At 39.5% G+C, this 17010-nt stretch overlaps 1 protein-coding gene across 2 annotated transcripts in view; it reads left to right on the top strand.

Moving 5' to 3' along the window:
- Positions 1-315: 315 nt before the first annotated feature.
- RB195_009193 (uncharacterized protein) overlaps positions 316-17010 on the top strand; it is a gene marked incomplete at both ends in the record, with an annotated part of 32766 nt that continues 16071 nt past the window's right edge. For both annotated transcript variants that reach the window (XM_064196067.1, XM_064196066.1), the window contains 33 exons: positions 316-558; positions 620-730; positions 1142-1300; positions 1379-1499; positions 1568-1698; positions 2420-2647; positions 2783-2881; positions 3147-3286; positions 3530-3659; positions 3783-3932; positions 4113-4214; positions 4419-4547; positions 4647-4760; positions 5022-5294; positions 7044-7249; positions 7307-7424; positions 7526-7750; positions 7809-7932; positions 8265-8390; positions 11359-11561; positions 11616-11742; positions 11814-12027; positions 12086-12215; positions 13175-13348; positions 13414-13629; positions 13688-13902; positions 13975-14157; positions 15344-15432; positions 15659-15851; positions 15913-16042; positions 16101-16208; positions 16603-16693; positions 16764-16968. In XM_064196067.1, coding sequence (XP_064047211.1) covers positions 316-558; positions 620-730; positions 1142-1300; positions 1379-1499; positions 1568-1698; positions 2420-2647; positions 2783-2881; positions 3147-3286; positions 3530-3659; positions 3783-3932; positions 4113-4214; positions 4419-4547; positions 4647-4760; positions 5022-5294; positions 7044-7249; positions 7307-7424; positions 7526-7750; positions 7809-7932; positions 8265-8390; positions 11359-11561; positions 11616-11742; positions 11814-12027; positions 12086-12215; positions 13175-13348; positions 13414-13629; positions 13688-13902; positions 13975-14157; positions 15344-15432; positions 15659-15851; positions 15913-16042; positions 16101-16208; positions 16603-16693; positions 16764-16968 — 5207 coding nt within the window. The remainder of the gene's footprint in view (positions 559-619; positions 731-1141; positions 1301-1378; positions 1500-1567; positions 1699-2419; positions 2648-2782; positions 2882-3146; positions 3287-3529; positions 3660-3782; positions 3933-4112; positions 4215-4418; positions 4548-4646; positions 4761-5021; positions 5295-7043; positions 7250-7306; positions 7425-7525; positions 7751-7808; positions 7933-8264; positions 8391-11358; positions 11562-11615; positions 11743-11813; positions 12028-12085; positions 12216-13174; positions 13349-13413; positions 13630-13687; positions 13903-13974; positions 14158-15343; positions 15433-15658; positions 15852-15912; positions 16043-16100; positions 16209-16602; positions 16694-16763; positions 16969-17010) is intronic.

The following is a 17010-nucleotide window of genomic DNA, read 5'->3' as shown; positions in this document are numbered from 1 at the left end:
CTGACATGATTGTTTTGTGTATTTGTCGATGTATCCTTCTTAAAATCTCATGTTTGGCTACATTTTCAAAGCATACCTTAGATGTCTTAGTTCTTTCTCATTAAAAAGGGATATTTGCTTTTTTCAAGGTTATGGTCTGACTTTTCTTTCAAACCGTCTTTCTCATGTTTTGTTTTACGTCGTTATCTGCGCAGAAGAACTTGAAGGCAGTTCGTATGCTATGCAATTTACGGCTTATTCCAGATTGGATGGCTATATAAACGGAGTGTCTCAATCTATGCAAAAAGCCAAAAGGTCGAGGAATGCGCCATAGCTATGAGTTGGCCTCCAAATAGCCGGCACCTTTTGTTGCTACTATTACTAATAGCAGCAGAACGTGCTGTATTCGCTCGACGAGACCTCCGAAGGCAAATTCCGTTCGTATTCACTGCCAAATTATATAATGTTTCTTTGGAAGAGAACGCTCCTGGCACGGAATTTGCCCGTTCATCTGATCACGTCCCTATTGGAGTTCCACTACCGCATAGCGATGCGACCGTTAAATTCAAAATTGTCGAGGTATTTTCCTTTTTTTCCTCTTTTGTTTAGTGCCAATTACCTGTGGTGTACGATCTTACAGGGGGACCGACAACACCACTTTAAAGCACATTCTCGCCAAGTAGGCGATTTTGTGTTTTTGCGGATTAGACAGAAGGACCGAATGGACACACCTTTGAACAGAGAGCTTAAGGTAAGCTGTTGAATTCTCCACTCATCGAGGCAGTTTTTCTCCTGTTTGTGTTCCTTTGACACAACCGTTTGTTAGAGGGGAGAGGAGTTTGGGGGTTATGTTTGTTTATGATCTTTTCTAGGTTAAATTTGATAGTCAAATTTGTTCTATGCGAAATATTATGAATTCAGCTGTAAAAAATGTAGCACTGGTTATTTTTGTGCATCATTTGGCCTTCACGATACACTACCTCCGCGCATTTCTTGCATATATTCTTAGAGTGTCGTTATAACAGCAGGAATTCTCTTTTGTTATCAACGTTATAGAAGTCACTTCTGGAAACGTTTATAGTTCCTACTTGTAATGGTTATAGCGTGTAAACTTCTTAACTAACACATCTTTTTAGATCGCTTCTCTAAATGTTCATTTTAGGATCACTACGATTTCTTAATAAAAGCAACTTGTCGTCAAAAAGAAGCGGGTAATCTGGAAGCCACTGCTAAGGTTCGTCTCACCATTACTGATCGAAATGATGCTATGCCCATATTCACACTGGAAGCTGATCAGTACGAAGCGACAGTTAGCGACCAGGTATTCATTTTCTTCTTTTCCTTCGTTTTCGTTTTTTTTTATTGTTTTTTTTTACTGTTCGCATCGCTACTTTTTCAGCTTGTTCCATTCTCCGACGTAATTCGAATCGAAGCGTCGGATGCTGATGAAGGGATCAATGGACAAATCTATTATTCGTTAGTGAATCGATCAGCAGATTTTACTATAGATCCTATTACTGGTAATTTCGTTACATCATTAGAATGAAGAATACTGATAGTGTTGAGTGTTGAGTATGTGCACTTTTAGGTTGGGTTCGTTCGCTAAGGCATTTACGTAGTGGTGTTTACAACCTAAAAGTGCGATCAGAGGACAGAACATCCAGATTGTTCTACAGTGATCCGGATCAAATTCAGCCAGCATGGTTGAAGGATGTTGTGGTGAGTTCCGCTAAGTACTTCCTTTTTGGTATTTGAAATGTGTCCTTTCTTGTATGTTGCATCTTTCAAAAACTCTGTTCTTTCTTACGAAATTTTTGATGTTTTTATTTCCTTGTCAAACTTTGCTTGTTTTTTGAATGCGAACAGGTTGACGCTACCAAATTTTGTTGTATGTCCATCACTATTATTTCCTCTACACTCTGTAGACAAAATTCATAGCTTGTTTCCGATTAATTTCTAGAGAAGCTCTCTCCATTTGCATGTTTGAGGTATGGTTCAAATCTCGCTCTAGTGTTGTTTTATTTGGAATGGGTATCTTCTTTCTCAAAGCACCAAAAAATTCCACCTAAGATGATGAGTTGTGACTTGTTGATGTAAAAACTTTGCCGCATCCTGAATTTACGTACATATCCTATGTTTTCAATAAATTTTTACCAAAATTGAGAGATCCTTTTCTTCATTTCGTAACTCTTCTAAATTTCTACAGATTTGTTTGATTCTTAGCATAGGTGTTGTCATAGCTGCATACCTATGACTTATCATTTATTTGGCAACTTTTCATAAGTTGCATATCTATTCGTTTTCTTAAAGGCAAGTAAATTCCTTATAATTTCATTAAACCATTCATAGGATCTTCAAAAAACTTCAGAAGGAAAAGGGCTTTGATTATTTTTGGGATCTTATAATTCTGATTAGTAGTTTTGTTTACGCTTCTCTTCAGATCACTGTCACCGAATCGAAACGTCGTCATTTGAAACTTCTTGTCGCTAACAAACTGATCAATGGATACCGTTCCGACATAGAACAACTAGCAGCTGTTATACGAGTGGATATTCCTCCGAATGAGTCTGCACAAGGGGGTCCGATTCACCTCGATGTGGTCGAGGACGACTTGAAGCATTGGTTCTCTCTTAGAGCAAATGGCGATTTGGAGTGGCAATTGTTCACGGTAGCTCTTGACGTTTTTTTCTTCTTTTTTTTCTTGGAAAATCTCGTTTCTTTGTCTGAGTTTTTATTTTGTCTATCGTGATTCTTTAGTGTAGTTTTTTTTTCGTCTGCATCAATGAGACCTCTTGATTAACAGGTCCCGGGTCGACTGATTCCTCAGCAAACAAACGTTACCATATCGGCTGGTCAAGAGCATCCGTCGAGTGGTATGGTCAACACAACGGCGAACATCAAGGTGATCAGCGTTCGCATTGTTTTATGGTTCAAAAAGTTTCGGCTGAACATCGAGGAATGAATGTTACAGTAATCAGACGCATTTTTTTGCATTATTGCATATTTATGAGTTTGACGCGTGAAGTCATGTGAACTCACTACTCTTATTTGCTTAAAATTTAAGAATTTCTGAGTGAAATATTGTAACTTGAGTGGAATTTTGTATAAAATAAGACACACTTGAAATAGGAGGATTCTTCTGGTTTTCTCAAAATAGAAGTTTCCAGATCGAAGTTGGCCAGCCACATTCAATTGTTTTTGAGGACGCTATGTTGTCTTTCAATGTCAACGAATCTTCTCCTGTAGGATATGTTATAGGAAGAGTGTCAGCTAGTGCAATGTATAAAATGGATGAGAGAAATATTAGGTGAGTATCTTTTTATCAAAGGGCAGATCTTTACGATAGTGTCGTAAATAAGCGTCACATCTGATGAGGAAAATGTTGAAATTCTCTTTTAAATCTTGAGATTAGTGAGGTTTTTAGAGGTACCTTGCTAAGTTAGTTAGCGATCATTAAACGTAGCTGGTTTGATGTACAGTTCAATGTAAAAAATATATTTTAACGCAAATTTTCATTACATCTTTGCTAACACCTTTCTGTTATATTCAGGTATTATTTGGAAATGCGCGAGAATTCCACCGTACCCTTCGAGGTTTCTGAAAAGTCTGGGATCATTCGACTCTCACAAGAACTTGACTACGAGACTCAAAGGGAATATAGCTTCAACATTCTGGCCAAGGTAATTTAACTGTGAACTCTTTTCTCTTCACATATCATTGAACACTTTCACTCTGGAGATTTTGTGATAATTGTTTCTATTCGAAGGTGTTTTTATTCGTAACAAAGAACCACTATATTACAGCTGGCTGGATTTGGAGGACAGAGTTCTATTGTAATTACCATTTATGTGAAGGATTCGAACGATCATTCGCCTATATGGGCCGCAAAATGGATGCGTCAGGGGCCGATTGCTGTGTCAAGCGATACAGCAGTTGGGACTGTAGTTCTTAAGGTACTTATGAGGGAAATACAAGTCATTTGTGTTGGAATATAATTGGTCATAGTTACTTAGTTGCTACATTAATTTGAGACAATGTCTTTTTTACACTCTTTTTTACAGTCTTTTGACGCTTTCTCATTTTTTCCTTGCAATTATTTCAATGTAAAATGTAATGTACGCGAAATTTTCCAGGTGGACGCTTTGGACCTCGATTCTGGCGAAAATGCTCGAATAGGTTATAAGCTATCGTCTGATTCTCAAGTCCCGTTCTCTGTGGATTTCGAAACTGGCGAGGTAATTTATTTTTGATGCGAAAAATTTAGAATATATCATTTCTTATCTTCCACCAAACGTCAGCAGAATCACTTTTTCATAAGTGCTCTTTTCTTTACTTTTTTTGTGATTACATTATTCTGCTAAGCACTGTTCGTTCTTTTCGCAATTTTCACTTTTCCTTTGCAGTTCATGACTGCAATTCTTGACATATGTTTCCTTTAGATTTCATTGGCAAATGCTTTGAAAAAGAACGAAAATGAATGGAGTGTCTCGGTGTGGGCTGTTGATGCTGGAAAACCGCTGCCAAGATCCGCTTTTCTCAATCTTGTCTTTTATCGTAATGGAACGAAGGTAAATATAATGCTTTCGTAAATATCCTAGAGTCTTAAGCTTGTTATATGATCCATAATGTGTGAAAGGTAATATCCGCTAAGTAATGTTGTTGTCCAGGTGCCCGCAAAGCCTAAGCCGGTCGTTGGCGGAGAGCCAGCTAACAATCATGCTCCAATATTCGAAGAATTCAGTGGGCCTATCGAAATTCGAGAGGATACAAGTATAGGGACGGTACGTTCACTTCTGCGAAGAAATCTATTGTGTCAAAGCTGTGGCGCTGACCTGGCTAGAGTACTGTAGTGCCAGTAAAAGAATGAATGAGCGCCAGATGGTAAGTGGCACAGTAACATGCGGAACATCGTGTGTTTTATTACGTGCTCACATAGAGGCAATGCCAGCCAGGGTCAAGTAATCATCGAGAAAATACTGCTGGGACTTCCGAATAATTTTGACTGCAAATTAGTAATCAAGGAGCTAATTGTAGAGATTTAGGTCATCTCTGTGATTTATGCCTCGGATAACGATGTTGGTTACGGTGGACTGGTGCGTTTTTCCATGTGGGACGACTACTTCGAGATTGACCCCGAGTCCGGAGTAATCCGCGTAGCCGGAGACCTTACTGAACTGCTAACACCTGGAATGACAATCTTAACTCGTGAAATAGAAATTACTGCTTCTGATGAAGGATCACCAAGGAAAACATCCAAGAAGGCTGTGAAGATCCTCATCAAAGATGTCAACAATCATGCTCCACAGTTTCAAGAGGTAAGCGCTTTTCTTGGAATTTCATCCTTCAGTGTTTTCCTTTTTTCGTGTACAAACTCTATTGGTTCTTCTAACAGGAATACATGGTTTTTTTTTTATTTCTCACTTGAAGTTAATAGTAACTTTAGTTGTGGAAGGGTTTCTCTTACATTTGAATGCACTTAGAGCCTCTTCTGTTTCTCCTACATATCTCTTCTTATGTACTTTTTTTTTATCGTACTTCCTTATTCATCTCGTTATTCTTCGTTTGTTTGCTTTCCTCATACGATTCCTTAATATTAACATGTTGTACGCGATGTTGCCCTAAGTCTCTCCTTATGCATAATTAGCTAATGGATTGGTTCAATGGACATGGTGTCTGAGAGCTCGGTCGAGTGTCTCGTCCGGTCTTCTCAGGTATCCGGCCGCTCCTTATTAGGGCAGATGTGTTGGAGGGGTAGGGGGAAGGAAGAAATGTAATAGCAATGAGGAGCAGAGTACGGTCAAGCTATGATGGTGGTGGCGGTTGTTGGTTTAATGAGATGATTGTTGAAGAGAAATCTGGCCATCACTGTGCAAAGTGTTTGAAAGTTGAAAATATTCAAGAAGTAGAGATACGTGGAAGGAAACAGCCAGCCTCTTAGCAGGTAAACACTGAAAACAACAGTAACACATCACAACACAACAATAGCATAAAACACTAACAAACAACATAGATATTTTGGGTATGATTTGCCATGTGCTGTTCGTACGTTTCATTTCTTTCGTGACTTGATGCATACGAAAATGGTTCTGGCTAATCCCTCTGTTGGAGCCTCATTACTCAACCGGCTAAGTCAGTGTGCTTAACGTCAACATAGAAGTAGCTAATACAGATGAATGAACAAAGGTTGCAGAAACTACGTAATACTTTGAGACTCCTCTCCTCGAAAAAGGACATTTTCGAGAAACTCTTGCCACTATAGGGGTTTTCAGAATACATCTCACCGAAAAGAAGGGTTGATAGAAAGTTTGATTAGAAATAAATAGCTAATTAAACAGGTTAAGGAATCGTTTGAATCACTTGTTCGCACATTTTTCCTATTTGTTAGACATTAAAGGAAAGGTAAAGTTCAAGAAGATTAAGATATTGAGACTAGATAAAGAAAACAAAGCTTTCACTTTACTGAATTTTCCATATTTGATGGAATAATTTTTTCTTATGAATCGTGTTAAGCGTTGATTTATTTGCGAGTTCCACGATCTTTGTTTTTCTCTACCGGATCTATTGTCTGCCGTCGCGTACGCTCAACGTGGAAGGTGGTTCGAATCGAAATGTTCTAGTTTATGGATTTGGGAGGGAATCCTTTTGTGCAACTATTGCAATTCCTCACAATTTTCGTTACTGTTGCTCTTCACTGAACTATACTGATAATTGTAACTTGTGCTTTAGATGAGTGTGAATTCATCTTTTTTTGGATTTGAACTTTTTCCGGTTTGATCTAAGAAGAGGGTTCAACGTTGTTTTATTTCTTCGGCATAAGATGCTGTGAAGTTTGCAAGAACTGTGTAATTAATTGAGAACCTCACCATTTCCCTAATTGAGGTTAGGAACGTGACATAGGCATCGCGCTGATTTGATGTATGGTGGTAGTGAAGGGATTAGGCGATTTCTCGTTAGATAACACGGCAAACGGATCTTGCGATGCGAGTTCCGAGAACCCCATTGGCATTCAAGGACCTGGGAGCATCACGTTAGAGAAGGAACAGGAAAACATCACATCTTTTCAGCACTGGTATCGAATACATGTCAGCGAAGATACGAAAGTCGGTTCGGTGTTGTTAAAACTGACGGCTACTGACGACGATGGAGGTGATAACGCAAAAGTTGGATATCGATTGGCTGGAGGACAGGATGACCATGTGAAAGTTGATGAGAAGACTGGTAAACTGACACTTGCAAGACCGTTGGACAGGGAGGCTAACAATGTTCTACGGTATGTTCTTAGAGACTGTGTCTGTGCGGTGTGTTATATACTTGTATCTGTTTCCAGACATGCCGTAATCGCATTTGATCACGGCGCCCCGTCACAGATCTCGGCCGTAAATCTGACCATTGAAGTGGACGATGTCAATGACAATGCGCCTTTTTGTGTGGAGCCGATAACTACAGTAAGATTAATATACGTAAAGTCGGCGTCGAAATTCTATATCCGGACGGCTGCGACGCGTCTGGATCATCGTCAGTTTAGCGCGAAAAATATTCGTTTTAGGTTCGAATACCAGAAGATTACCCAGACGGTGCTCTCGTGGGATGTGTTGCTGCGTCGGATGCTGATATTGGAGCGAACGCTCGGCTCAGGTTCTCCCTAGAGCCAGAAGAAAATGGACTAGCGCCACCTTTCAAGATTGATCACAGGACTGGATGTGTTTTTATCCACTCGCCACATCAGCCATTGGATTTCCAACGAAGACCTTTGTATAATATGACTATAGATGTAAGCAGAATAGTTATTCTAATATTGGGGCAGAATTAATTGAACAAAATTGCTTCAGGTGGCCGACAATGGTGAGGTAGTGCTGAGTACAACTTGCTCATTTATCGTGGAATTGGAAGATGTGGACGAGAATCTTCATGCACCGGAATTTGACGATGTCGCACTTGAAGCTAGTGTTTATGGTAAGCATTGTTTCGCTTAATACCTCCTGTATGAAAGTATCCGAGCTCCGAAAATACCTTCTATGTTTTCCACTACAAATTTTATGAATAGTTTTTGAAAAGTTTTTGCTATGACTTACCTTTTGCATTGGATTTTTAAACTCCCTGTTTCTTCTATTCTCAATTTCACAATTATCTTCCCCTTGGATATGATCATATCCACTTCTTAGCAGAATGTTCATTGGTTTTAATGTTCAATTTTTACTACCAATCAAATACTGTTTTTTTTTTCTCTTTTTGCTTCACTACTACCAAAATTTCATAGGTCAGATTTGCAATCCTTTTTTTTCTAGAAAATATGCCTATTGGTACCGAAGTCCTAACAGTAAAAGCAACGGATCAAGACAATCCCGTTGCCGCCGTGGATTATAATATCGTGGGAGGAAATGGAATGCCCTATTTTGCCATTGACTCTTCAGGTAACATCGAATTTACACGTCTCACTAGTTTCTTATTGTTGTGTTTACCACTCGACCCATAGAACGAGTATCCCCGCTGGGATTACTTGTTATCTCCAATGAGACATAGCGAGGGAATGAATGCGATGCTCTTCTTCGGGATATCTGTTGACATTTATGAATGGCCTCCGATTCAAGAAATGCTAATGAACTCTGATGGTGGATAGGGCGCGATGCGCGCGCACTCTCTTGGTGGAAGCATATTACATGTAGGCGTAGTATCCGACTTGGGTTTGGGTTATAGTTCGAAATTTTGTAGACTCTTGACGACTAAGTTTTCCAGAATTACTTCCGTGGAACACAAAACGAAATACAAACAAAATTTCGCTAGAACTAGGTCATATATGAACTCCACATTCTATTTTTTGATTCCACTCGGTAGAAAATATGTGAACAAAGTTTCTTTATGAACTGTTATGAGCCACATGTTTCCCTGGTTCTATTTCTATTTCATATTTTTTTATGGGAAAATAGTAGAGGATCACCACTTTTACGCTGCGTATGTCAGCAATATTAAGCAATTTTAGCCGATTACGAGCAAATTGTCCAGGAGAGTTTACCATTTTGGGAAAAAGTAGTTTGAGCAAGGTCCAAACATACTTGTGAAGGAAGAATATAGTAGTTTTCCGGCCATGGAAGCGTAATTTACGTAATAGCTTGAAGTTTGTGCTGCAGCAGCTAGTAAATTGGGTACATACCACTGGTCGCACAATCATTTGCTTAGAACGGAAAAACACTTATATGGCGGATACTGCTTAGCATTTAGTACGGAAATTGCCAAATAATCCTTATGGAGGAAGTGAAAATAGGGACATTCTTGGAGTAGTTGGTGCGATTTGAGGGCACAAGGCAATTGTTGTCTTTCCTGCTAGGAACAAAGTGCTCGGAGTTCTAGGTTGAGCAAATAATTAATTTTTTTTTCTTCAGAGGGGAGCTAAGGTCAGAAAGATACGAATTTTGAGATCGAACTTGTTTACTTCTCTATGCTTGCGCTTGAACTAATTGTATTTTGATGGGGGGAAATTAGTCTTGATGAAAATCCCATTAAGCTCTTCGATTTGAATAGTCTCCGATTTTCATTATGATAGGCATTTGCGCAAATTTCATCAAAGTCCGTCTCATAAAGCCAAGAGTTCAGCCGAGTTCATATCCGTTGTGCGGCGTAGCGCGTTGTCAGGGAAGTTTCACTTAGCATCAGATCATGGAAGTAATCTGCTTCTAAGTTCACTCGACATGAAGACAGAAATCGTGTTTCTTGTCGGCATTTTGAATCAGAGACCTCTGTGTTCAGTCAAGTGTGATCGGTGGACGATAATTGGTGCCTTTGTCCCCTCGCTTCGTTCCATGGAGGTCAACGCCGATGAATAAAAAATTACTATTGGTTGTTTTGACGCGTTATCACCATGGATCTACTCGACCCGAGCTTCATTTCCTTCTCGCGGATGCGTGTTGTCCATCCGTCGCTGATCAATAGTCATCCAATGGCTTAATTAGCGTGTTGGCTGGTGCTTGTTTTCATGTGCTCAGAAGATGTGGTTAATGTGACAGATGGGGCGTGAGGAGGACGAGGTGTTGGAGAGGTTATCGGCTGGTTAGAGGTCTGAGATTACGACATAAGTTTGTGGGGGATATTAAGTGGGATGATTTGGATGATTCTTGGAAAAACATCCGTACATTATGCAGTGTAATACCGGCGCTGGTTCATTTCAAGAAATTCTCATAAGGCCTTGGAGAACTGAACTTAGTTAGATCCAGAAATAAACTAGTAACAGATCCGAAGTCCCCAATACCTTTAAACATATTAGAAGATAATCTTCCATTCAATTTTCCGCCTATTTGTTACTTCGTAGGCCAGCCGCTACAAGCTAATTAATCATGCGGCGACTGGACGAATAATGAACGGGCAGAATGGGACATGCTAGCGCGGGCGTTTCTCAAAGGGGTCCTAAATCATAATTCAGCATCGTAAAGATTTAAATATGTCAACTTAGCTGTGCTGGAATTTGCACATGAACAGAGTTCTCCACTTTACGGATTTCAAGGCTTTACAATGAGTAAAGTAATGTCGTTAACGGGCGAAAAGTTCTAGGCTCATGTTTTTCAGGGTTCAGATGTGGTAGAGTAAAGTAATGTCAAGTCACGTCGAAAATACGAAAGTCGTTTGAACTAAAATTTGGGTTCAAATAACATTAAAGTGTTGATAAGAGAGTTTTCACGGAATATAGCCACAGAATTAACGAAGTCGATCTGAAATAGTTTTGGCATCAACTTATGCTAGTTTACTAAAAAAAAATCGCAGTCATCTCCTGGTACATAGTTGATATTGCACTCATTCTTTTCTTCTTGGCTGCACAATTGTTTGCAGGTTTCTTATTTTCAAAGATTGCGGTAGAGAAAAACTACCCCGATGTCGATTAAGTCCTCTAAATTTGAAGGATACGTGCAGTACACTTAAAATATATTACAAAATTTTTTTACTTTTGTTTGAGTTGATAATCATCGTTGATGTTGCTCAGATACACAAAGTCATAATAGTGATTGGTTGCACGCGGTTGCAATGATAAAAGTTTTCCGCAGCGTCAGCGCGGTCGGCGGTTCGAAACCGCCTGAAGCTATCTAATCCTATTACCCTTCCAGGGTCAGTAAGTTGCTACCAGATTTGTCTGCGAGGATTCGGACACAGGGATGATGCATCGGTTGACCCACATAAGCCATTGCATAGTCACTGCATACGCCTTCATTAGCCTCTAGGATTATGAATTAAAGTCGAATACGTTGGAAAGGAAGCGTCAGAAACGTCAAAAACCCACTGCTCCACGCGAAACACCTCATCTTTCTATCTTAATGAGCGTTTAGCGTGGGCGTCTGGAATTTGATCAGGAGGAAACTATGATTTCTGCTTCTGGATATTCCATAGCTACATTTCCAGGAATGATTCGAACAGCAAAAGTGTTGGATCGTGAAGAGCAAAGCACGTATTGGCTTACGATCGAAGCAAACGACAGTCCTCAAAGTCGCGTAGCAAAAACAGGAGTACTTCATGTTTTTGTACGCGTTCTCGACAGAAATGATCATCGCCCGGTTCCACTGCTACCGATTTATCATGCTGGTGTGAAAGAAAACTCACCACAGGTCCGTTATCGTAACATTCTTGCGTTGAATACGTGCTTAGCAGTTCGTTTTCAGAACATTGTTGTGGTAAAGATTGATGCCACCGATGGAGATGATGTGGATTCAAATTCACCGTCCTCACTTCGTTATAAGATTTCCAAAGGAGATCCACAAAGTTTCTTTCGTATTGATCAACACACAGGTTTGTTTTGCTCTCTTAAGTGGTTTTGTTGTGTTTCCTTCCCTGGGTGCTTCACTGAAATATTTCTTCAGGTTACATCACAACATCCGGATCTCGTCGTCTTGATCGCGAAACTCAACGAGAACATGAACTTCGGGTTTCACTTTGTGACTCGGGCGAACCTCAACTCTGTTCATCAGTGCCCGTAATTGTTAGCATAGAAGACGTGAACGACAATGCACCAATTTTTGCACAACCGATCTATCACCACAACGTACCTGCTGGTGTGATCGGGATTGTAAGCAGGTGTGTAATTTTCAACATTTTCTGGAAAATGTAAACAAAGCGAGTTATTGATTTTCAGGGTGTTCGCAAGTGATGCTGATGTTGGTAAAAATGCGGAGCTATTCTACAACATCACCGACGGCGATTCAAGATTCTCTATTGATAACAGCGGGTACATCACCACAAGTGTACCGTTGACAGCCGATGAGGTTGGATCTTAGCGATGTTTTTGGTCTTCTTATTTCTGGTTTCGACTTACGAATGAAGGCTGTAACTCACTTGTGTTTTCCTGAACAGGTCAAACCCCTAACCAAGGGAGATTTTAAACTAGAGGAGGAAATTAATAAAATTAATCTCTAAAATGTTTAGTTCTCATAGTATGGAAGAACAGCTAAGATGTTATCTAGTTTATTTACCTCATTTGTTTTTTCAAATCGTCTGGTTTTATTTCCATTTATTTTCTGCAGCACAGGCTTAAATTTAAAAAAAAAAACAAATTAAACACCTGATATAAAAAAACAAGGGGCGAAAATAGATTAGGTAACACAACTCCTTTCCGTAGCGCAGGTTTAAACCCTTTTCCTTCTCTTTTCTAAGCTAAGACCATCCTGTCGGAGAGATCCAACAGTTTTGATTTATTTCTTACGATTTTTACCTCGTTTTTGAAGAAAAACAGAGAAAAGTAGCTACAATTCGTGATTCGCTCTTTCGATAGCCTTCGTTCCTTCGTTATATAAAAAAAGTCGTTTTCTTCCGTCCATTGGTTTGGGCAATTCGTAAATACGCGGATTTCAGTGAGTGATAGGTATAAGTGGGAAAAATTACGAGTTGCCGTTGAGGACAAGGCAAAAGTGTTTGGATTCACCGACAATAACTGTTTTACTTATCCAACGCCTTGTAACATTAATCCATTAGCCCGCACCTAGACGTTTGTTGCTGCACTGAAAAGGGTGATTAATTTTTCATTAAAGGACCGAAATAACCGAAATTGACGATGTTGGGTCCCTCGTAAGAAAAATTTGGAAGCCTTTTTCCACGTCTTTTTTCAGGACATTTTGGGTCGACACTGCTTTTGAAATATGACCTTGGTGACAGAAATCTTTTGATTTTCACGTTAAAGCCTACAACTTATTTGAACCCCTTGTCATTTTAGTATATACTATTTAAGGTGGTAACTCTGACTATCCAAGCGACTGACCGAGGATTACCAGCTCAAATGACGCAAACTCGAGTGGTCCTCACCGCTGTTGGTCTTCCTCAAAGAAGCAAAGGAGTCGAGAATCGAGCACCCAGTTTTGCGAAGAACGACGGAAGAAAAATCCCCGTCTCGGATGCTGATCAGGTCTGTGGACTACGCATTTTTTCTTGTAATCTGTGGTTTATTGGGAGCTAATGTTGCCATTGTAGGTTGGATTCACCATAGCTAAAATTGAGGCGACAGATCCAGACGGTGATGCCGTTTGGTGGAGCATTGAAGCGGGAAATGTGAATGAAACGTTCGCGCTGAGACCTGACAGTGGACTTCTTCAATTAGCGAAACCCGTCGAAACTCTTTCACATAACGTAACCTCTATCGTACTTACTATTAAAATCAGCGATGGACAGTTGAATGCGACTTCTGAGGTAACTGACAGATTCCTCTCTATTGACATCTTCTAGGTAATATTTGAATTTGTTACAGATTACGATCGAATTATCGCGCTCGGCCACTTCTCGTCCACAGTTTTCTGCGCAACATTACAAAACACAAGTTTCTGAGAAAACTGCCGTTGGCACACAAATCTACACCGTGCGAGCGAAATCCAGTGTCTCTGGCAAGTCAGCGAAACCAATGGTGTACGGTATTCATTCTGTTGAGGATAGTAGCATGGAGGACAAACTTCGCGTGGAACCAACGTACGGTTTATTTCTTTGAGAGGCCTTCGTACACTCTTTCCGTATTCTTCGTAGATTCTTCTTTTTTTTCAGTACTGGAAGCGTACTAGTTATGGAATCGTTGGATTATGAGGTTTGCCGTGAAATTCGAGCAATCATTTTTGCTCGCCAAGGAACGCTCACTAATTATGTTACGCTGACAGTAACAGTAATGGATGATAATGACAATGCACCAAGATTTGTTCACAAAGACTACAGTGTCACAGTACCATTGAGGTAAGGTTTTTTTCCTGCGAGCGAGAATTTCAAGTGTCTTTTAGCTCACAGCTTTCAGAAAAGTTCGATGAAAATTGTGGTTTTTAGATGGTTTATTGCCACTCAATATAAAATAATGTAAACTTTGAATTTTTTCTGCATATTGCCGCTCACTATAAAATAATGGAAATTTATATTTTTTTCTGCACTGTAATGTCTCTTTGGTTCGTTACTCTGGAAAAGTTCCTGAAAAAAGTTGCTTTCTCGCCATTCTTCTTTTGTATGTATGTGCTAAATGTGAAGGATGTGAACTGAAACAAATATAGCAAAAAAGAGAATTAAGGCGCTAACATTGTTATTTATAATGTTGTTAATCTACCGTGGATCCTTTCCAGCCACAAAAAGGAACAGGCTTGCGAGACCTATTAGTTTTTCATAAGTTTCTATGGTTTTTTTCTACTTTTCTGATATTTTTATTTTTCATTGGACGACAAAGGTATTCCAATTAAAGGCATCACTCCACGAATCTGAGGTGGTACGGACTTCAGGTGGAGTATTCGTATACGGGATGGGAGACTATGGAGAGGGGGGTGATTCTGTCCGATTTCCGATACGGCTTCAGGCGTACTGGCGCACCATTTTCTACAAGGAGTTCGACTGGAGCGCGCCAGCTTTGTGCGGCGCCGCATCTTCCGGGCCATTTTTTACGGCAATTAGGAAGAAATGGACGGAATCACCACCCTCTCCATAGTCTCCCATCCCGTATACGAATACTCCACCTGAAATCTGCACCACCTCAGTTTCGTGGAGTGATGCCCTTAACAATATACTTAGTAGAATAATTCCCGTCCATAGATTTGATAGATTGATAATTCTTTTGGCTTAGGACACAGGCTGTTGTGAATTAAAAAATTGACGACCATGGAAGGAAATTTATAGGATAAACTAATAGGTTAACCTAAAGATGAATGCATAGAACAAGAGCGTTAGGTCTACTTATCGTTCAACAAAGAACAATCTTTACAAATCAGATGAAAATTTAGTGATTACAATTACAAAGGTAACAATAATAAGGGAAGGAGTGATATCTAAGCACCACTACATATTCATGAATTTTCGAACAAAAAGTGTAGCACTTCGACATCTCCAGATGAAATTTAATCTGGGTAAAAATGTGGTCATATTTCTTCAAGAGTAAGTGTTGCAGCTCACCTATTGGGTATTCGGTTGTTACTCTACTAGCTCATGATGCTGATTCTGGTGAAAATGGAATGGTGAAATATAGCATTATTAGTGGTGAGTTTTTTTTTGTTAAATTAATTTTTTAAATTTTTTTCAGAAAAATTAGAGAAATTATCTTCCTGAAATGCAAATAAAGAAATTTTCGTTTCAGTGAAAAATATTTGGTGTAAAATAGTTGAAAAAAATCAGTTCAGAGCATTGATATCACATTTCTGTCGCACTCATCATTTATTCATGCATGTAGATTTTTCTTCAGTCTCCTAAGATTTTTCCTTTTCAGGGAACGAGCTGGGCTTTTTCTCCTTAGACCCAGTACTAGGTGTTGTCCGCCTTGCCAAGCGTCTTCCAATCGACCACACTGAATCCATCTTAACCGTACGAGCGACAGACGGTGGTAAATATCCACTAAGTGACACTGCAAACGTTAGAATTCAAACAAGTTCTTACGATGGGCATGGATTTAGGTTTACAAGGTAAAATCATTTGTTTAGAATTCATATACACCTAGATTTCATCTATCATCCGCCAATTCAGAGAGTTGTACCAACGAACGGCGAGAGATACGACAGCACTCGGATCGGTGCTATTAGTAGTATCCACGCAGCCAAACGGAGTGGCAAGATATTCCATGAAACAACCATGTCCACATTTTGACGTGCATGCGGTAAGTTCGCGTGGTGCGAAGTATACTCGAAGCTTACGTTAATCTCTTGGAAATTTAGGCCTCTGGTGCTGTAACACTCAAACGATGGTTGACGAGGGAACGTGCAAAAAGTGTGGCATGTACTGTAGTCGCACGGAACAGGGCCGGGGAGGAGGACACTGCTAAGGTAACGGAGTGTGATGTGGATTAGTGGAGTTAAAATTATTATATGGTAAAGTTACCCAAAATATATAATATATATAATGACAATTTTTGTGTATCTTTATGTATTTATCGTAGTGCCCTTAGAAAAGTGATGAATGAGGTTCACAAATAGAATCTTTGGAAGTAGAAACCTCAACTGAAAACAGTAAAAACAGGACACCAATTGAAAAAAGACGCAGCATAAATCTCTTATTTTGTATCTACTGTTCGTTTCAAAAAAATGCCTCTTACGACGTTATTATTTTGTCTTTTTAGAAGCAGCTTTTTTTCTTTTGAGTGTATTGAATTTTTGTTTGCTTTTTCTTTGTTTTTGTATTGGAACTACTCGCCTTCTAATTAATCCACCTCATTTTTAGGTTGTTATCAAAACGTCAAGCACTAATCAACATTCGCCAATTTTCAAACAACAAATATATCGTGGATTTTTACGAGAAAATAACCCTAGTGGTGAGAGCGCTACCATTGTTCTTATCCAGTTGCATGTGAACAGAAGTTATTATTTTTGTTTTGATTCCAGGTTCCTCTGTTCTGCTCGCTGACAACTCTCCTTTACTAATATCGGCAACGGATAAGGATGTAGGACCGAGTGGCCTAATCGGTTATCGCCTACTCAATCCGAATGAACCATATTTCGTTGTGGATTTTGTAACTGGAGCCATTCGATCCAGGAAGCCACTTGATTATGAAAAGCTAAAGGAATGGATATTCTATGTTCAGGCTAGGTAATCATTTATTATTTTTTGAAATCTCAGAACAAAAGGGTA

The sequence above is a fragment of the Necator americanus genome, chromosome III (assembly GCF_031761385.1).
Source record: "Necator americanus strain Aroian chromosome III, whole genome shotgun sequence".
Classification (NCBI taxonomy): Eukaryota; Metazoa; Nematoda; class Chromadorea; order Rhabditida; family Ancylostomatidae; genus Necator; species Necator americanus.
This window is presented reverse-complemented; position numbering and strand designations above follow the sequence as displayed.